The 22,449-nt window shown below is 43.7% G+C and overlaps 1 protein-coding gene across 1 annotated transcript in view; it reads right to left on the bottom strand.

Moving 5' to 3' along the window:
* The window catches only part of LOC311237171 (NMDA receptor synaptonuclear signaling and neuronal migration factor-like), a gene marked incomplete at both ends in the record, with an annotated part of 205,911 nt that overhangs the window by 94,963 nt on the left and 88,499 nt on the right, over positions 1 to 22,449 (bottom strand). The window contains one exon of the mRNA XM_084324980.1: positions 267 to 328. Coding sequence (XP_084181106.1) covers positions 267 to 328 — 62 coding nt within the window. The remainder of the gene's footprint in view (positions 1 to 266; positions 329 to 22,449) is intronic.

Raw genomic sequence — 22,449 nt, 5'->3', positions numbered from 1 at the left:
ATTCAAAGTGCCATGCCTATGTGCCGCCACTAGGGGTAGAATGGCTAACTGAGTGAATGAGTGAGTGAGTGACATTGTGGGTCTATGAGGTGCTTTGCATCTAATAACAAACAAAAATTAAAAGTTAAACTGAGGATGGTGTTGGATGAGTAGCTGATCAGATCAGAGGCAGAACATCAAACCATGGGTCCTAAATGAACAGACGGAAGGAAGGGGATGGAGGGATGAAGTGAAGGAAAAACAGAGGGGGTGGCAGAGCCTCTGACCTGATCCGTTTCTGTTTTCAGGGTGTGTGTGAGACAGGTAGTCTCCGAACGCTCGTGCTGCTCTGTAGAGACACACACACACACGCACACGCACACGCACACGCGCACGCACACACACACACACACACACACACACACACACACACACACACACACACACACACACACACACACACGCACACACACACACACACACACACAACCGGCACAGACATACACATATGCACACAGAAACACACACACATTAATATATGAGTGGAAGGGAGAGTCAGAGAGAGGGTGAGAGACAGACAGACACATGGTCTTAACCATTTCACAACCACACTACAGAAGGTTAACCTTTCACAACCACACTACAGACGGTTAACCGCCTGTAGTGTGGTAGTGAAAGGGTTAACCATCTGTAGTGTGGTAGTGAAAGGGTTAACCTTCTGTAGTGTGGTTGTGAAAGGGTTAACCCTTTGTCATGTGGCAGTGAAAGGGTTAACCTTCTGTATTGTCGCAGTGAAAGGGTTAACCCTTTGGTAGCGTGGTAGTGAAAGGGTTAATGCAAAAAGCTAGAGCTGGAACTCAACAGTGTGCATGTTAGCGCTCTATCTTGCAAGAAGACCATTTCCCTCAAGGTGAACAGTTTTATTTGTTTGTTGTTGTATGTTTCAGTACACGCATTTCCCCCAAGACATTTCTCATGACATTTCCCAATTTTATAGGGACTTTTCTCAGCACAATTTTCTCTGAGGCCTGGTGGTTTCAGTGTTGAGGCTTTAAGGCCTGGTGGTTTCAGTGTTGAGGCTCTAAGGCCTGGTGGTTTCAGTGTTGAGGCTCTAGGCCTGGTGGGTTCAGTGTTGAGGCTCTAGGCCTGGTGGTTTCAGTGTTGAGGCTCTAGGCCTGGTGGGTTCAGTGTTGAGGCTCTAAGGCCTGATGGTTTCAGTGTTGAGGCTCTAAGGCCTGGTGGTTTCAGTGTTGAGGCTCTAGGCCTGGTGGGTTCAGTGTTGAGGCTTTAAGGCCTGATGGTTTCAGTGTTGAGGCTCTAAGGCCTGATGGTTTCAGTGTTGAGGCTCTAAGGCCTGGTGGGTTCAGTGTTGAGGCTTTAAGGCCTGATGGTTTCAGTGTTGAGGCTCTAAGGCCTGATGGTTTCAGTGTTGAGGCTCTAAGGCCTATGACTCTATGGTCTATGACCTTCAACTTCCTTTGATACATAATCATGATCCTTATTTAATTTATGAGGATTCATGATTGGAGGAGGGCATTAGATAAAATGGTAAATGGTAAATGGTGCACTTATATACATGTAGCTCTTTTATCCAAAGCACTTTACAATTTGTTCCTCCAATTTTACCCATTCACTCACACATTCATACACCGACGGACGGCGGAGGCAATCATGCAAGGTGCCAACCTGCTCATCAGGAGCAGTTAGGGGTTAAGTGTCTTGCTCAAGGACACTTTGACACGCTGCCCGGGAGGAACAGGAATCGTACCGGGAGCCTCTGGATTACCAGACAACTCAGAGAAAATAGTGCTGAGAAAAATCCCTATAAACTTGAGAAAGATACATCATCTTGTGACCCAGTTGGGGGTTCCTGGCCCCCATGTTGAGAACCACTGCTATATGTGTAACGGTTCCAGGTAGGACAATGTAAACAGTGGCCAAAATGTAAATAGTGGTCACAATGGGAACAGTGGTCTCCTACCTGGTCTCCTACCTCCCTCTAGTGGCCAGATGATTCAGATGGTGCAGGCAATCATCACACCGATATTGACTATTATGATGAATATAATTAATGTGATTTCATGGTGTGTGTTATTGAATGTCCCTTCCCTTATGTGATGTGGTTCCCCTGTCTGCTTGTGGTTTTGTAATTTGCTTTTGTGTTTAGTTGGTTGTTGTGGTGTTTTAGACTGGCCTGGCCAGGTGTGGCCAATTGTAATTAGTCGGTGTATATATGTGTGTTCGGTCTTCTTCTCTGTGTGGTGACATACCTCCGTTTTCCCTTGTTCCTGTCGACGCCTCCGTACCCTGTAGTGTTGTTGTCTAAGTAAGTGTTCGATAAGTATTTTGTTTTGTTGCCTTTCCTTTTCGTGTTCACAGTTCGTTCTTCCTCAGTGCCAGCTAGGCTGCATCTGTTTTGTTGTTTTGTAACGTGCCCTTGTTTACCGGTTGCTCTTCAAATACAAATCATTATTTTCTACTCCCTCGTCTCTGCCTCCTCTCTCATCATCATTGTCCTGCAACATTGGGTTCTACTCTCCTTCCCTCACTACCCCCATTCCTAACAATATGGGACAGATAGAGAGCAGAGGATAGAGGGAGAGATATAACAGAGAGGAGACAGCAAGAGAAAACGTGAGTTAGGAGAAAGAGGGAAAGAGACAGACAGAGAGAGAGAGACACCCACACACAGACATAGAGAGAGAGAGGGAGAGAGAGAGTGAGCGAGAGAGAGATAGAGAGTTATAAAGAGATAGAGAGAGAAGGGGAGAGAGAGAGACACACACATCCACACACAGACATAGACAGAGACACAGAGAGAGGGAGAGGGAGAGAGAGAGAGAGGGAGAGGTAGAAAGAGATAGAAAGAGATAGAGAGAGAAGTGGAGAGAGAGACACACACCCACACACATACAGAGAGAGAGAGAGAGAGAGAGAGAGAGAGAGAGAGAGAGAGAGAGAGAGAGAGAGAGAGAGAGAGAGGGAGAGAGAGAGAGAGAGAGAGAGAGAGAGAGAGAGAGAGAGAGAGAGAGAGAGAGAGAGAGAGAGAGAGACCCAAACTCTCATTGTGAACATTATTGGCTTCTTTGTAGGCCACCCACAGATTAAAATACCACTGTTTTATCTCAGAACTCCAGGCAGCTGTGTGTGTGTGTGTGTGTGTGTGTGTGTGTGTGTGTGTGTGTGTGTGTGTGTGTGTGTGTGTGTGTGTGTGTGTGTGTGTGTGTGTGTGTGTGTGTGTGTGTGTGTGTGTGTGTGTCTGTGTGTGTGTTTATTACATTCCTAGCAACTGAGGAAGGTAGATTATAGACAAATGTGCTGAAAATTGATATTGTATGCATAGAGCATATACAGTACTGTATATAATACACAGTACTCATTCACACATACCGCGTGCCCTCAACCCCACGCATGCTGCCCTCTCTGTCTCTGTCTCTCTCTATTTATCCACATCCATTCATCCATCAACACACGGATATCGTACAGATGCTGTTTTCCAGGACGAGACTCCTGTTGACGAAACATAGCTGACGTTAACTCCCCTCTATTCATTACCGCATAGAGAGGAGAAGGAGGAGAAGAAGTAGAAAGGACAGAAAGAAGACAGTGAAAAGAGGGTCCTCTAAATCGATTCAGAAAAGAACCAGCAACTCTATAGTTAGTCGGTTGGTCTACAAAAGCGTCCCCACTCTCTAGCGGTCACAGTTTTCAACAATATGTTAGTGTGTGTGTGTGTGTGTGTGTGTGTGTGTGTGTGTGTGTGTGTGTGTGTGTGTGTGTGTGTGTGTGTGTGTGTGTGTGTGTGTGTGTGTGTGTGTGTGTGTGTGTGTGTGTGTGTGTGTGTGTGTGTGTGTGTGTGTGTGTGTGTGTGTGTGTGTGTGTGTGTGTGTGTGTGTGTGTGTGTGTGTGTGTGTGTGTGTGTGTGTGTGTGTGTGTGTGTGTGTGTGTGTGTGTGTGTGTGTGTGAATGCATGCACATACCGGAGTCTCAAGGCGAGCACAGAAAGACTCAGAAGAAGCTTCTATCCCCAGGCCATCAGGCTGCTAAACGAACAATGAACACTACACAACAACAACCACCAAACGCACATAGCACACACATCCACACGCACACACTCACTTTAAACAAACACACTGTAGCACCCACTCCACACACTTTATAGCACACACCCACTTTAAACAAACACACTGTAGCACCCACTCCCCACACTTTATATTTATTGATGAAGGATTGCACTACAACTCGTACACCTTACTGTAAATTGTACCTAAATTGTACCTCATCCCATTTCTGCTTTGCACTATATAGTACTGTACATTAGTACACTGCATAGTATTGTATATTATATGGTAACTCAGAACATTGTACATATGTCTATACCGAACACTGTGACCTCATTTTCTTCTTCTAAATTACATGCTATACTATGTTATTTGATACTATCTTGTCTAGCACAGTCTCTGGAGCGTAACAGTAAGAAGCATTTTGTATGAAAGTTTTCTGTACTTCTGTATGACAACTATTAAAGAAACTTGAAACTTGAAACTTACGCAGTCGCAGATATTGCGGATTCACGCTTGTTTCACCATCTTGTAAGCAAAACTCTGCTTGTGTTTGGAGAACAATTCAGCAACTCTTGGAGACCAATAGATGTTCTAAACATTCTTCTTTATTGGTACGGTACACCCAGTATCAACACCTTTTGGCAACATGTCTTTGTCTGGATCATGAATGTATACATCAAAATGTCCTTGCAATCCGGCCCTTAATTTAACCCTTGCCCTGAAGAACCATATCTAAGTCAGTTTTGACATTTTTTTGGACAGTCCATAAATTGGCAGTTGTAAAATCAATCCAAATCACTTGGATTTGTGTGAATGTGATATATCACCAGATAGTACAGTACTCAACCTCTACTGTCTTTAACTATGAATGAATGAACACAACATTACCATATTTAGATAATAAAGTACTCAACCTCTACTGTCTTTACCTATGAATGAACACAGCACTCTAACTTACCATCTTTAGATAATAAAGTACTCAACCTCTACTGTCTTTACCTATGAATGAACACAACACTCCAACTTACCATCTTTAGATAATAAGGTTTGAACACATTGTTCCTTTGAAAACATCAAACAGACTTATATGGTTCTTCATCTGAGATAGTCAATTGTTAAGATATGCCGTGGACCGATCTCACACACACACACACACACACACACACACACACACACACACACACACACACACACACACACACACACACACACACACACACACACACACACACACACACACACACACACACACACACACACACACACACACACACACACACACACACACACACACACACACACACACACACACACACACACACACACACGTGCATGGGATCGATTACATAACCTCCTCCCTGGCTTTGCCTTGGCAGAGATAATTACTCACAACCACCACTGTTAGAGAAATGATAGTGGAACGACTGCAGAGATGAGTTCAAATCACACTCCTCCATGGAGTGTAATGTTATTTATCTCCTAAATTACATTTCTGCTAGAAGAAGTCTGGAATAATGAAAGGATAACAGTAAAGTGTTATGTTGGGCCAGTTTGACTTCATTCTCCCTTATCTCCAGTTAGAGGCCTCACAGAAATAGAATTTCCTTTTTGATTGGAAAGAATAAATGCATATGTAAATGTGATGACGGTTAAAGAGATAGTTCAGATTTTTTTAACCCTAGCCTTACAGTATTTCTTACTTACCAATTATGTTGTTGATCGTCCTTTCTCAGCACAATCCGTGCTGTTCCTCATTCAGATAGTTAGCCACGAAACAATGCAAAGTCAATGGGGTCACACTTCTGTACGAGCTGACTGAAGGCTCACTGTAATGTACTCCACAGTGCACACAAAGTACATTTCAGCGAGCATCAACCAGCTTGTACAGGCAGGAGCTCGACCCCATTGACTTTGCATTGGTTTGTCGCTAATAATCTGAAGCTAGAATGAGGAACAGCACGGATCGTGCTGAGAAAAGACTCTACCGACAAACAACGTCATTGGTGTGAGCAGGAAACACGGCTAGAGGGAGTGGTCAGGTGGCGTAGCGGAGATTGCGCTCGTCACCAATGCAAGAGGCTGCGGTCTCGACTCCCGGAGTCAGCATTGCCTTGGCTTGGGCTGATCGCTATACTAACTCGTTTGGCTGGGTTAGGGGGAGGGAAGCCGTGGGTGGGAAACTGGCGTTGTGGACAGCGACGCCTACAGGTCAGGTCTGGGCGCTTGCTCAGCGGAGGCAGGACTTGAGGAAGGCAGCGTGACCTCCCACGCGTTACACTTCACCAATGAGAGCCCTCGCCGCCAGGTGAGAAGAGAGCCACTGGCTGTCGCCGCACGTGTTGGAGGAAGCGTGCGGATACTTCAGGGTTCCCTTGTACCAACCAGTAGGAGAACATGCGCACAACAACCAGGTAGGGGAGGGGGGGAATTGGCACGACTAAATTGGGACGGGGAGAAAACAGAGAAAAAATCGGAGAAAGAGAGATAAAAAAAAAGAAAAAAGAAACACGGCTAGGGTTAAAAAAAATATCACAACTATCCCTTTATTTGTACAGACACTGTGGCTATTCTCTAAAAAGCATTTTCATTTTAGGAACTAGCTTACCTGTTCAAAGTGGAAAATCTCCGCTGCCTGCCTATGAAATGATGGCAATATATCCATGGGTCCATATCAGACAAACAATAGGGAGTCCCGCAGAACAGCGTTTTTCAAAGTGTGGGTCTTGGAGGAGTGAAACGGGTCCCCAAATTATTCTCTGGAAGTTCAAGATTCAAGATTCAAGAGGTTTATTCATCCCATACATACACAAGACATATAATGAAATGAAGGTGGCCATGTCCGCTTCGATTGTGCAAAAAATACAAATAATAGCCAACGCCTTCTCAATTCCATCAACAAATAGGCATATTGAGGGGGAAAAAACACTGTTGGCTTGTAGTTTAACGGTAAAAAAACAGGATACATGTTGTTGTAGCCCACACAGTAATCTGTCAAATAAATGTTGGGTCATAACAATATTTACACTGAAAATGTGGGTCCCCTGACATTTCTTTTGAAAACCACTATCATGGTACATTACATTAGCTGACAGACACTCCTGTAGAAAAGCTCTGTAGCGTTAGCTGACAGACACTACCATTAGGGTGACCATATTTTGATTTCCAAAAAAGAGGACATAGCGTGGAATAAACTCGCCGAAACGGTAAAGTGTGCCACGGGCACGCCGTGTTTCCGATCCGCGTGAAAATATTGACGGCCATAGAGGAGACCGTGGGACACCTTTTTGCAACCGAATATGTGTCTCGAATTTGCTCGAATTTGCTCGCGCAAGTCTTGTTTACATCAGGGTCCCCCATTTTCAATTCATCATAAATGTACAGTTCCCTCCCCCTTGTATATATTTACTGTATGTCACAAATGTAACAGTACTGCTTAGAGGTCTTTCTCTGGTCTGCATCCCCTTAACAATTGTGTGTATTGAGCTGTACTGTACCCATTCTGCAATCTGTTAATAAAGTTTTCAATCAATCAATCAATCAATCAATCAATCAATCAATCAATCAATCAATCAATCAATCCCGCAGTGCAATACTCCAATTCAGCCATTGGGTGGGACGGTCACGTGACCTAAATCAGCCAATGGAAGCGAGGGTCCTTAAAGTGTGGGTCCTTAAAGTGTTGCGTACTGAGAGTGTTGGTGCTGTCGTCCTGCAGCTGGATACTATTGCCTCACAGTGCGGCCGTCAGCGCGCGGCCCAGAGAGCGCCGCTGGCTCTGCGGCTCTGCAGCTGCATGCTTTTCCGGGAGTCCGGTTGGATAATCTGGCGCGCCATGTAAAAAGTCGCATGCCTGACATATCGGCATGTAACTCGAGAACAGAGGCACGGATTTTGGCGATCCAGATGGCATTCGAACGGCAACGAATAGCGCTTTAATTCGCTAATTTATATGTTCGGCGAAAAATGCAGTTCCGAGCCTTCAGATGCTAGCAAAGGGCCGTGAAACTGAAACTGAAACTGAAAAACAATGAAACCCCGGACATTTCGATGAATTAATAAACCCCCCCCGGACGCCCCGGACAGGGCGTGAAAAGAGGACATGTCCGGGCAAAAGAGGACGTTTGGTCACCCTAACTACCATAGAGAAGCTCTGTAACGTTAGCTGACAGACACTACCATAGAGAAGCTCTGTAACGTTAGCTGACAGACACTACCATAGAAAAGCTCTGTAACGTTAGCTGACAGACACTACCATTGAGAAGCACTGTAGCGTTAGCTGACAGACACTCCTGTAGAGAAGCTCTGTAACGTTACCTGACAGACACTACCATAGAGAAGCTCTGTAACGTTAGCTGACAGACACTACCATAGAGAAGCTCTGTAACGTTAGCTGACAGACACACACTACCATAGAGAAGCTCTGTAACGTTAGCTGACAGACACACACTACCATAGAGAAGCTCTGTAACGTTAGCTGACAGACACACACTACCATAGAGAAGCTCTGTAACGTTAGCTGACAGACACACACTACCATAGAGAAGATCTGTAAAGTTAGCTGACAGACACTCCTGTAGAGAAGCTCTGTAGCGTTAGCTGACAGACACTCTTCTAGAGAAGCTCTGTAACGTTAGCTGACAGACACTACCATAGAGAAGCTCTGTAACGTTAGCTGACAGACACTACCATAGAGAAGGTCTGTAGCGTTAGCTGACAGACACTACCATAGAGAAGCTCTGTAACGTTAGCTGACAGACACTACCATAGAGAAGCGCTGTAACGTTAGCTGACAGACACTACCATAGAGAAGCTCTGTAGCGTTAGCTGACAGACACTCCTGTAGAGAAGCTCTGTAACGTTAGCTGACAGACACTACCATAGAGAAGCTCTGTAACGTTAGCTGACAGACACTCCTGTAGAGAAGCTCTGTAATGTTAGCTGACAGACACTACCATAGAGAAGCTCTGTAACGTTAGCTGACAGACACTCCTGTAGAGAAGCTCTGTAACGTTAGCTGACATACACTACCATAGAGAAGCTCTGTAACGTTAGCTGACAGACTCCTGTAGAGAAGCTCTGTAACGTTAGCTGACAGACACTACCATAGAGAAGCTCTGTAACGTTAGCTGACAGACACTACCATAGAGAAGCTCTGTAACGTTAGCTGACAGACACTACCATAGAGAAGCTCTGTAACGTTAGCTGACAGACACTACCATAGAGAAGCTCTGTAACGTTAGCTGACTGACACTACTGTAGAGAAGCTCTGTAACGTTAGCTGACAGACACTACCATAGAGAAGCTCTGTAACGTTAGCTGACAGACACTTCTGTAGAAAAGCTCTGTAGCGTTAGCTGACAGACACTACCATAGAGAAGCTATGTAACGTTAGCTGACAGACACTACCATAGAGAAGCTCTGTAACGTTAGCTGACAGACACTACCATAGAGAAGCTCTGTAACGTTAGCTGACAGACACTACCATAGAGAAGCTCTGTAACGTTAGCTGACAGACACTACCATAGAGAAGCTCTGTAACGTTAGCTGACAGACACTACCATAGAGAAGCTCTGTAACGTTAGCTGACAGACACTACCATAGAGAAGCTCTGTAACGTTAGCTGACAGACACTACCATAGAGAAGCTCTGTAACGTTAGCTGACAGACACTCCTGTAGAGAAGCTCTGTAGCGTTAGCTGACAGACACTCCTGTAGAGAAGCTCTGTAACGTTAGCTGACAGACACTACCGTAGAGAAGCTCTGTAGCGTTAGCTGACAGACACTCCTGTAGAGAAGCTCTGTAACGTTAGCTGACAGACACTACCATAGAGAAGCTCTGTAACGTTAGCTGACAGACACTCCCATAGAGAAGCTCTGTAACGTTAGCTGACAGACACTCCTGTAGAGAAGCTCTGTAGCATTAGCTGACAGACACTACCATAGAGAAGCTCTGTAATGTTAGCTGACAGACACTACCGTAGAGAAGCTCTGTAACGTTAGCTGACACGTTAGCTGACAGACACTCCTGTAGAGAAGCTCTGTAACGTTAGCTGACAGACACACACTACCATAGAGAAGCTCTGTAACGTTAGCTGACAGACACTACCATAGAGAAGCTCTGTAACGTTAGCTGACTGACACTTCTGTAGAAAAGCTCTGTAGCGTTAGCTGACAGACACTACCATAGAGAAGCTCTGTAACGTTAGCTGACAGACACTACCATAGAGAAGCTCTGTAACGTTAACTGACAGACACTACCATAGAGAAGCTCTGTAACGTTAGCTGACAGACACTACCATAGAGAAGCTCTGTAACGTTAGCTGACAGACACTCCTGTAGAGAAGCTCTGTAACGTTAGCTGACAGACACTCCTGTAGAGAAGCTCTGTAACGTTAGATGACAGACACTCCTGTAGAGAAGCTCTGTAACGTTAGCTGACAGACACTACCATAGAGAAGCTCTGTAGCGTTAGCTGACAGACTCTCCTGTAGAGAAGCTCTGTAACGTTAGCTGACAGACACTACCATAGAGAAGCTCTGTAACGTTAGCTGACAGACACTCCTGTAGAGAAGCTCTGTAGCGTTAGCTGACAGACACTACCATAGAAAAGCTCTGTAACGTTAGCTGACAGACACTACCATAGAGAAGCTCTGTAGCGTTAGCTGACAGACACTCCTGTAGAGAAGCTCTGTAACGTTAGCTGACAGACACTACCATAGAGAAGCTCTGTAACGTTAGCTGACAGACACACACTACCATAGAGAAGCTCTGTAACGTTAGCTGACAGACACACACTACCATAGCGAAGCTCTGTAACGTTAGCTGACAGACACTCCTGTAGAGAAGCTCTGTAGCGTTAGCTGACAGACACTACCATAGAGAAGATCTGTAGCGTTAGCTGACAGACACTACCATAGAGAAGCTCTGTAGCGTTAGCTGACAGACACTACCATAGAGAAGCTCTGTAACGTTAGCTGACAGACACTCCTGTAGAGAAGCTCTGTAGCGTTAGCTGACAGACACTCCTCTAGAGAAGCTCTGTAACGTTAGCTGACAGACACTCCTGTAGAGAAGCTCTGTAGCGTTAGCTGACAGACACAGACTGTTTGTTGATGTTGTATCACTGAGGCCAAGGCCACGTGCACCCGCACTCACCCGTGCATGGAAAACAGAGTAGGTTTGGACCTTTCTTGGACAGCTCAAACAGGTTTTATACTGGGGCCTTGGATAACAACAGTATACAGTAGCTCCATTGAAAAACACAGTGCCCCCCCTATACATGCCCTGCATAATAACTAACCACAGGGCATACTGACATGCACTAGGATTACTGCAATCTGTTCCAGTGGCTTTAAAACATTGTACACTCTCAGAAGGGTTGAAATAATACACAATGTGAGTTGAAGAAGTAACTTCCCCAATAAAGCTGATTGCAGCAAACCGCGCAATGTAACCATGAGAAGATTCACATGCATCACATTAGATGTACTCTGCAAAACTGTCTCAGAATGTAACTCCTCCACCTGAGACATTGACCTTATACCTACAGCTTTCTTCAAACGGGTGTTTAATAGTGTTTCAAGCCCTGTGCTAGATATCATAAACACTTCCCTTAGAACTGGTATTTTCCCAGATGCCTTTAAAACAGCAGTTGTAAGCCATTACTAAAAAAACCTAACTTGGATAGTAATGAAATGGCAAATTATCGTCCAATATCCAACCTAGTAAAGTACTTGAAAAGATAGTTTCAGTTCAAATAAATTCCTTTCTTGAAGAAAACAACATCTTAGAAGAATTTCAGTCGGGATTCAGAAAATATCATAGCACTGAAACTGCCCTCACCAAAATAATCAGTGACCTCAGGCTAAACTCTGACGAGAATAAGATCTCCATCCTTATCCTGCTAGATCTCAGTGCAGCATTTGATACAATCGATCACGATATTCTAATCGATCGTCTTGAAAACCATGTCGGTTTCTCAGAACATGTGCTAGGCTGGTTTAAAACATACATCAGAGTAGGGCTGGGCGATATGGAAACAAATCATATCGCGATAACGATATGATAATGTTATCATATTTCTCGATATCGATAATTATCGAAATTGTTATAAGTATAATTTTTTTTTTTTTTTTATATTTTTAAACAACAGATGTATGTTTATTTTGCAGCAATTCTTTGTCATTGCCGCCATCTTTAGTGTTACATCCCCTCACACTCCAGTTCTCAGGCTGCAGCTGGTTTAAAAGCTAAAGTAAACCGGCTTCTCTGCTGGCTGTGGCTCCAGGGGAGTTGAACAGTTCTGGCTCGATCTTTTGGCGCTTTTTTGGTGGACAAACCACCGCACATGTGCACCGTGACTCGTGACTGGAGTCTAGTTCTGCTAGCACACATAGCCTACTGTGTACAGACGGTTTCAAACTGTATTTTAAATTAGAAAGCAAACAAAATAAATGGACAAGAGAAAAATAAATCTCAATTTGGTCAGTATTGTCATTTGGACAAGCAAAGCCATTACTTTAAGTTGCAGGCAAGAAAGACAAGTCTGTCCACTGTCTCTGGTTTTAAAACTGCCCTGTTGCAGGTCACAAAAAATAAAAAATAAAAACAATTTTTTTATTTTTTTTTATTTCGATATTCGATATCGATTATTAAAATATATCGCGATATTTATCGTTATCGTTATATCGCCCAGCCCTACATCAGAGGGAGGAAATTCTATGTTAAACTAGGAGATCACATTTCTGATATATACGACAACAACTATGAAGTTGCACAAGGGAGTTGCTTAGGTCCTTTACTCTTCTCCCTTTACATGTTCCCGCTGGGTGATATCATCAGAGAACATAATGTAGATTTCCATAGCTATGCGGATTATACACAACTGTACATATCTGCTGAACCAAATGATACAGCGATTAGTTCCATTACAGACTGCTTACTGGCAATAAATAAATGGATGAGTAAGAACTTCCTGAAACTAAACGAGAACAAAACTGAAATTCGAATTATTGGCCCCAAAACTAAAAAAGAAACATTAATAAAGAACCTGGGAGGACTAACCCCTTGGATCAAATCTGAGGTCACTAGTCTCGGGGTTATCATAGATTCAGAACTGAACTTCAATTCTCATATTAGCAAAGTGACGAAAACATCATTCTTCCATCTCAGAAATATAGCAAAAGTACGACCATTTATTAATCAGAACGATGCTGAGAAGCTAATCCATGCATTCATATCTAGCCGGTTAGACTACTGTAATGCACTTTTCACAGGTCTCCCTAAGAAAACCACAGAGAGGTTTCAGCAGCTAATCCAAAACTCTGCAGGCCGACTGCTAACTAGAACCAAAAGGAGAGAGCACATTAGTCCAGTCTTAGCTGCTTTACACTGGCTTCCTGTAACATTTAGAATTGACTTTAAGGTCCTTCTCCTTACATACAAAGCTCTAAATGGACAGGGACCTAGCTACATCGCCAACACTCTAATAAATTACACACCAGCAAGAACACTGCGATCATCAGCTGCTGGACTACTAGAGGCTCCCAGAAACAGTCAAAAGAGGATCGGTAATGCAGCCTTTATCAACTATGCCCCAAAACTGTGGAACAAACTACCCCAAAACATCAGAGAAGCCAACTCACTAGACATCTTTAAAAGACAGCTTAAAACCTAAAAAAATCTCTTTGCTCAGGCATTTCACTGTGGGGTAATGCAGGCAAATATTTGAAGATAGATATCTGCTACCACCTAGTGGCAAGGGGAAATATTATTATAGAAACATCAGGGATATCCTGACACAAATTGTACTTACCTGCACTATTCTTACCCTGCCTACTTTTATACACTGCCTATCAAATTCATGTGTCGGTTATCAGACGTTTTACTTCTTACTGATGACTATTTTTTAAACTGAATCATTTTAAACTATTTTTTATTATTTGTATTACTGAATCAAACTGTAAACAGAGAGCCTATTGGGATGCTAGATCCTAATGTGAAACACTGTCCTGTTGTATGTTAAATACCCTGTTGTATGTCCGTTCTATTTTATAATTTTTAGACTATTTTTTTTTACTGAATCAAACTGTAAACAGAGAGCCTATTGGGATGCTAGATCCTAATGTGAAACACTGTGATTTATTTATTGAACAATCTTATCACACTTTTTACTGTCCGTTCTATCTTATTCTTTTTAGCCTATTTTAAACTGAATCAAATTGCACTTTTTTACTCTATCTAATCTATTCTATTTTATTATTTGTATTGCTGAAGAACTGTGATTTGCCTAACCTTGCTACCTCTCTATCTCTTTGTATTTACATTTTAAATTTGTATGCTCGCTTATGCCTGTATTTTTTACTGTTGTTCTATTGTACTGTCCGTTCTATTTTATAATTTTTTGACTATTTTTTAAACTTAATCATTTTAAACTATTTTATTATTTGTATTACTGAATGCAACTGTAAATAGAGAGCCTATTAGGATGATAGATCCTAATGTGAAACACTGTGATTTACCATACCTTGCTATGCTCGCTCATGCCTGTATTTTTTTACTGTTGTGAAGCACTTTGAACTGCAACCTCTGTATGAAAAGTGCTATACAAATAAAGTGTATTATTATTATTATTATTAACACTGTATACTAGCAAGTCAGTGAACACTTGGTACATAGACAGACGGGGAGGAAGAGACAAACAGATACAGAGAGGGAGACAAACAGATAAAGGGAGGGAGAGAGGGAGACAAACAGAAAAAGGGAGGGAGAGGGAGATAAACATATAAAGGGAGGGAGAGAGGGAGACAAACAGATAAAGGGAGGGAGAGAGGAAGACAAACAGATAAAGGGAGGGAGAGAGGGAGAGAGGGAGACAAAAGGATAAAGGGAGGGAGAGAGGGAGACAAACAGATAAAGGGAGGGAGAGAGGGAGACAAACAGATAAAGGGAGGGAGAGGGAGACAAACCGATAAAGGGAGGGAGAGAGGGAGACAAAAGGATAAAGGGAGGGAGAGAGGGAGACAAACAGATAAAGGGAGGGAGAGAGGGAGACAAACATATAAAGGGAGGGAGAGAGGGAGACAAAGGATAAAGGGAGGAAGAGAGGGAGACAAACAGATAAAGGGAGGGAGAGAGGGAGACAACCAGATAAAGGGAGGGAGAGAGGGAGGCAAACAGATAAAGGGAGGGAGAGAGGGAGACAAACAGATAAAGGGAGGGAGAGGGAGACAAATATATAAGGGGAGGGAGAGAGGGAGACACACAGATAAAGGGAGGGAGAGGGGGAGACAAATAGATAAAGGGAGGGGGAGAGGGAGACAAATAGATAAAGGGAGGGAAAGAGGGAGACAAATAGATAAAGGGAGGGAGAGAGGGAGACACACAGATAAAGGGAGGGAGAGAGGGAGACAAACAAAAAAGGGAGGGAGAGGGAGACAAACATATAAAGGGAGGGAGAGGGAGACAAACAGATAAAGGGAGGGAGAGAGGGAGACAAACAGATAAAGGGAGGGAGAGAGGGAGAGAGGGAGACAAAAGGATAAAGGGAGGGAGAGAGGGAGACAAACAGATAAAGGGAGGGAGAGAGGGAGACAAACAGATAAAGGGAGGGAGAGGGAGACAAACCGATAAAGGGAGGGAGAGAGGGAGACAAAAGTATAAAGGGAGGGGGAGAGGGAGACAAACAGATAAAGGGAGGGAGAGAGGGAGACAAACAGATAAAGGGAGGGAGAGAGGGATACAAAGGATAAAGGGAGGGAGAGAGGGAGACACACAGATAAAGGGAGGGAGAGAGGGAGACAAACAGATAAAGGGAGGGAGAGAGGGAGACAAACAGATAAAGGGAGGGAGAGAGGGAGGCAAACGGATAAAGGGAGGGAGAGAGGGAGACAAACAGATAAAGGGAGGGAGACAAACAGATAAAGGGAGGGAGAGAGGGAGACAAATAGATAAAGGGAGGGGGAGAGGGAGACACACAGATAAGGGGAGGGAAAGAGGGATACAAATAGATAAAGGGAGGGAGAGAGGGAGACAAACAAACAGATAAATGGAGGGAGAGAGGGAGACACACAGATAAAAGGAAGGAGAGAGGGAGACAAACAGATAAAGGGAGGGAGAGAGGGAGACAAACAGATAAAGGGAGGGAGAGAGGGAGACAAACAGATAAAGGGAGGGAGAGAGGGAGACAAACAGATAAAGGGAGGGAGAGAGGGAGACAAATAGATAAAGGGAGGGAGAGAGGGAGACACACAGATAAAGGGAGGGAGAGAGGGAGACAAACAGATAAAGGGAGGGAGAGAGGGAGACAAACAGCCAGAGAGAGATTATTTTGTATTCACAGAGGGTAGAAGAGCAGACATTTCTACTAATCCAATAAGAGCTGACAGTATGTTCCCCAATGCAGCTCCCACCATGCGAAACTGCTACTGCTGTGTGTGTGTGTGTGTGTGTGTGTGTGTGTGTGTGTCTGTGTGTGTGTGTCTGTGTGTGTGTGTGTGTGTGTGTGTGTGTGTGTGTGTGTGTGTGTGTGTGTGTGTGTGTGTGTGTGTGTGTGTGTGTGTGTGTGTGTGTGTGTGTGTGTCTGTGTGTGTGTGTGTCTGTGTGTGTGTGTGTATGCATGTATGAGGTTTGGTTAATATATCTGACTATGCCTCTGTCAGACTGAAGGATTCCATCCAGGGAACGACCCTCTTCCCCTCCCTATCCCCTTCTTCAAATCCACATGACCATATATGGTCATTTAACCTAACCTAACGACTTTGGGTCTTTGAAAAGAGCTATACAAAATACATCAATTATTATTATTATTATTATTATTATTATTATTATTATTATTATTATTATTATTATTATTATTATTATTATTATTATTATTATTATTATTATTATTATTATTATTATTATTGTACACCAGCGAGCTGAGGGAGATGAAGGTGGCTGGCCGTGTCCTTGAGCGACGCCTCACTGCGTCGGGACTCACCGTGCACAGAGAGGTCTACAGAGAGCACCAAAAGGCCTACTCCAAAGCCCTGAAGGACGCTCGGTCACGGTTCTATTCCAACATCATCAACAATAGCCCCGGCAATTCTAAACAGCTTTTTTCCACCATACACCACCTCCTCAAACCCCAAACCCAGGCACACAGAGAGACCACTGAGAAGCGATGTAATGACTTCATGTCATTTTTCACATCCAAGGTTGAGGGCATCCGCTCTCTCCTCCCCGGCTCCTCTTCCTCACCTGCTCCACCTGCTGTCTTACAGCCTGAAGTCTCCCAGCTCCTCCGCTGTTTCAGCGACACCACGCAGCGTGAGGTCGAGGCCATCATCGGGAGGATGAAGTCATCCACGTGTGCTCTGGATCCCCTCCCCACAGCCCTGGTGAAAGCCAACATCCGCACTATTGGTCCCCTCATGACCAGCACCATCAACCTCTGCTTGCAGGCTGGCCACGTTCCGCCTGCCCTCAAAACTGCCATCATCACCCCCCTCCTGAAGAAACCCACCCTGGACCCAGAGGCCCTCGTCAACTACCGGCCCATCTCCAACCTCCCGTTCCTTTACAAGGTGCTGGAGAAGGTAGTTGCGAAGCAGCTCCAAGCACACCTCAGAGACAACAACATCTTCGAGAAGTTCCAGTCTGGTTTCCGCTCCGCGCACAGTACAGAGACAGCCCTGGTCAGGGTAACCAACGATCTACTGATGGCGGCGGATGCTGGAACCCCATCCATTCTGGTCCTTCTCGACCTATCGGCAGCCTTCGACACGGTGGATCATCCCATTCTACTGGACTGTCTCCACTCCAATGTCGGACTCCGCGACCTAGCCCTTGGCTTATTCCAGTCCCTCTTGGCGGGTCGGACTGAGTGTGTCTCCCTCGGAGGCGCAACATCCTCCAACCACCCTGTCACCTGCGGTGTCCCCCAGGGATCCGTCCTCGGCCCCCTGCTGTTCACCCTGTACATGCTCCCCCTCGGCCGCATCATCGGCCGGCACGGTGTGTCGTTCCACTGCTACGCTGACGACACCCAGTTATATATCCGGATCACACCATCATCACCTTCATCACCCCCCACACTGACCGCTTGCCTGGAGGAGACTAAGGCGTGGATGAACCACAGGTTTCTCCAGGTCAACAGTTCCAAAACACAAGCCATGCTGATCGGTACCCCACACCAGGTCCGGTCAACCACCATCACCACCATCTCCTTCTCCGGTCAGGACATTCCCCTTTCCACCCTTGTCACCAACTTGGGCGTGAAAATGGACCCCCACCTCACATATGATACACACATCAAACACCTCTGCAAGACCTCTTTCTTTCACCTCCGAAACATCACTAAACTCCGCCCCTCACTCACCCTGGCAGATTCCGAGAAACTCGTCCACGCTTTTGTTTCCTCCAGGCTGGACTATTGCAATGCACTCCTCATCGGGATTCCTAGCAAAAGCATTAAAAAACTGCAAACCATCCAGAATGTCGCTGCTAGGATCCTGATGAGGGTGCGCAAATATGATCACATCACCCCCACCCTCAGATCCCTTCACTGGCTCCCCGTGGAACACAGAATTAAGTACAAGGTGTCCCTCCTCACTCACCAGTGCGTACACGGTGGTGCCCCTGCCTATCTCAAGGAACTCCTCACCCCCCAGTCCTCCTCACGTTCCCTCCGCTCCGGCACAGCCTACCTCCTCAAAGCCCCCAGGACTAAGCTGCACTCCATGGGCGATCGAGCCTTCTGCTCCGCCGCACCCAGACTGTGGAATGCTCTCCCCATCCACCTGAGAGCACCACAATCCGTCGAGGTTTTTAAAAGGGGCCTAAAAACATTTCTTTTTAACAAGGCTTTTGCCTGAATTTTCTTTTACTTTTATTTTTACTTCTATTCATTTTACTATTATTTTTATTTTATTTTACTCTTAGGTTCTTCCATTTCACTGGTTGTTAGTCTTTTTAATTGTTTTTATTAATTTTTAATTGTTTTATTCATTTAACTTTTGTCTATCTCCTGTAGCACTCTGAGATTCTCACGAATGTAGAGCGCGGTACAAATTGAATCCATTATTATTATTATTATTATTATTATTATTATTATTATTATTATTATTATTATTATTATTATTATTATTATTATTATTATTATTATTATTATTATTATTATTATTATTATTATTATTAACATTGCACGGCAGCCGGCTTTGCAAGATAATAGGAGAATCAATTTAGTAAGGCTTCAAGTTTGCGCTTGTGCCAAAACCACAGTGGTTAGGACCAATCAGCATCCTCTGAGGACCTACTGGTGGCTACACGGGCAAAGATACCGGCAAAGTAGTTCTTCTTTTTAATTGCCGACCCTATTCTGTGTGGTTAACCCTTACCTTAACATCAATAGAGAACTAAAATAAAGATTGTAATCATTGCCAAAACCAGCTGTGCCTCATCTCTAGTCATTAAGTGTGTTGGTGCGTTTTATCTGCATTGAAAATACATTAAAAAGTGATTAGTGTGAAAAGTGGAAAAATCTAACTACGTTTGCCTTTATTGTGTGCAGAACCCCAAAGAGAGAATGTATACAAATTCCTATTCTGTTCATAGGTTTCACTCTCGCCTCTGTTACTACGGTATATCTCACCACCTACAGTAGAGAGACTGTTAGATAATCCTTGACTACATCATATCTAGCAACACATATTTCATCATTTCATTTCATCATTTATTTATTCGTACATGGAATTACCACAGTCCAACAGTACATATTAATATGATATGATACATATCAGATGGGGGTCCCTGGGACTAAATCTCATCAACTGGGGGTCCTTAACATAAAACGGTTTGAGAACCACTGGTCTATCGCACCACAGTCAACACTGTGTGAGTGCCGTGTAGCCTCTTCAGTGACATCTCTGGTATCCCATCCAGCAACGACTACCAACTCTTTATTTAACCAGATATTGAAATCAAGGATATCTTTTTGCGGAGGGTGACCTGGGCCAAGAGAGCAGCATAAAAGACTAATTACAAAAGAGAAACATACAATATGGAGACAGGACACAGGTCTGCATCACAGTCCTAAAGCACTATACTGTAAATACTAGGGATGTTCGATATTATCGGATTGGCATTAAAATGTAATATCGGAAATTATCGGTATCGGTTTTCAAAAAACGATTTATATTTATATATATATATATATATATTTCTTTTACATTTATTTAACCTTTATTTACCCAGGCAAGCAAGTAAGAACAAATTCTTATTTTATTTATTGTGAAAAGTATGCATAATGTGTTTTTGGGGGGGGGGGGGAACCCCGCATATATCGGTTATCGGTTGATATCGGTATCGGAAATTAAGAGTTGGACAATATCGGTATATCGGATATCGGTAAAAAAGCCAATATCAAACATCCCTAGTAAATACCTAAGATATACAATGCAATACAATTACCAATAGAATCACCATTCACCATTGAGCTTTACAGGTGCTTTATATTCAGACAGCATCACCAACGCCTTTAGTTTCAAGTCCCTCTGTGCAGGTTGCTCCAAGCGTGAGAGTGAAGACCTTGAAACTGAAGGGGTTGGTTCTTTGAATCTTTTCACACCAGCCGCGATCAAGGACTCATCCTTTGAGATTATATACTCCTAAAAATTCCCCTAGGTAGTCGCTGTCAACACCGTCTGTCTGCTGTTCACTATTAAAGGAGGCACTCCAGAACTAAGGTCGTGGGTGGGGAGTGTGGGGGGGTGGACCGGAGAAGTGAGAGAGGTTCTATACACACTTGCTGCCACCCTGCAAGCTCTAAATATAGCCTGCCCTGCATGTCACCACCATTCTGCCACTGTACCTTCCTCACTCCACAAGCAGTTCTTCACTGCCTCCATGTGTGTGTGTGCGTGCGTGCGTGTGTGTGTGTGTGTGTGTGTGTGTGTGTGTGTGTGTGTGTGTGTGTGTGTGCGTGCGTGCGTGCGTGCGTGCGTGCGTGCGTGCGTGCGTGCGTGCGTGTGTGTGTGTGTGTGTGTGTGCATGCTTCAGAGAAACAGGAAAGGAGAGCAAGAGGGTAGGACACACAAAGAGAACAAGTGGGAGAGAGGAAGAGAAAGAGAGGAGAGAGAGAGAAAGAGAGAGGTAGAGAGTGGGATAGAGAGATATAGTTTATGTTTATATGTGTAAGGGAGAGAGAGAGATTATGGAGTGGGCAGTGCTGTATAAAGGACTTGAAAGCCATACTTGAGTAAAAGTAAAGATATCTTACTTGAAAGTGACTCAGATAAAACTTAAAGTCACCCATAATAATATCACTTCAGTCAATCTTATACACTTAGCTGCTGAGTTGAGGTTTTGAGTAAAATGTTGGCAAACTATGTTATCGACGATATCGTATCTTGACTGATTACTTCACTGCAATTACTTAATTTACTAACCGCAATGTGTTTTTTTTTTTTTAGGTTCAACTGAGATTTTTGAAACACATTATTTCAGTGTTCTTATGCAGACACAAGGCACATTCTGTAGGATAAATCTTTGATCCCTATGAAGGCAGACCATTACTTTTGTAGATATGGCCACGGTGTAGGTCTTCCTCCAGACTATTGTAAATGTGTGCGTGGTCTTGTGGGAGATATGCCTCAACAGTCCTGATGAGAGCACCAGCGCACAGTCTGGATAATCATGAGACAATTATATTCAGATTTTATTTTGTAGCGAGTATCAATGGTTTCTAATGTTAATGTAGTTGAGTAAAAGCATATATATATATATATATATATATATATATATATATATATTTTTTTTTTTTTTTTTTTTTTAATGCAGTGACAAGTGACAACTACTTAAGTACTGTAACAAAGTACCTTTACTTCATTACTTTATACCACAGGATGTGGAAATCCATGTTTCCCATGAAAAAAAGCAGAAATGGAAAGTTCAGACTATCACACCATTAACACTAACACTTGCCCCCAAGGCTCTACTATTAGATACCTGCCCAGCAGGGCTGTGAATCACCAGAGGCCTCACGATACGATACTATCACGATACTTGAGTCACGATACGATAGTATTGCGATACTAAATATATTGCGATATGCTGAGTATTGCGATATATTGCGATTTATTACCTTTTTTCAACTGCAAAGTAAAACTTTGTTAACATGTTTTATCTAATCAAATAAAGTTTTCAGTCTGTTCATCTCACTTCGATAATTTTTATTGCAGCAAATGGGATTTTCTCAAGCAGACAGATGTAAACACTGTAATCTGTGTTGCGTGTACCTGACAAACTGAACTGTTTGTATTACAGTCATATTCCAACTTAGCTGAATGCACATGTGTGCGTGTGTGGACTACTGTACTATTACAGGTATTGAAATTAACAACGCAACTTCCTTATACAAAACAAAACA

The sequence above is a fragment of the Notolepis coatsorum genome (assembly GCF_963971535.1).
Source record: "Notolepis coatsorum genome assembly, chromosome: 11".
In the NCBI taxonomy this organism is placed as follows: domain Eukaryota; kingdom Metazoa; phylum Chordata; class Actinopteri; order Aulopiformes; family Paralepididae; genus Notolepis; species Notolepis coatsorum.
Note: the sequence above shows the minus strand (reverse complement) of the source record. Positions and strands in the feature narration are given on the sequence as shown.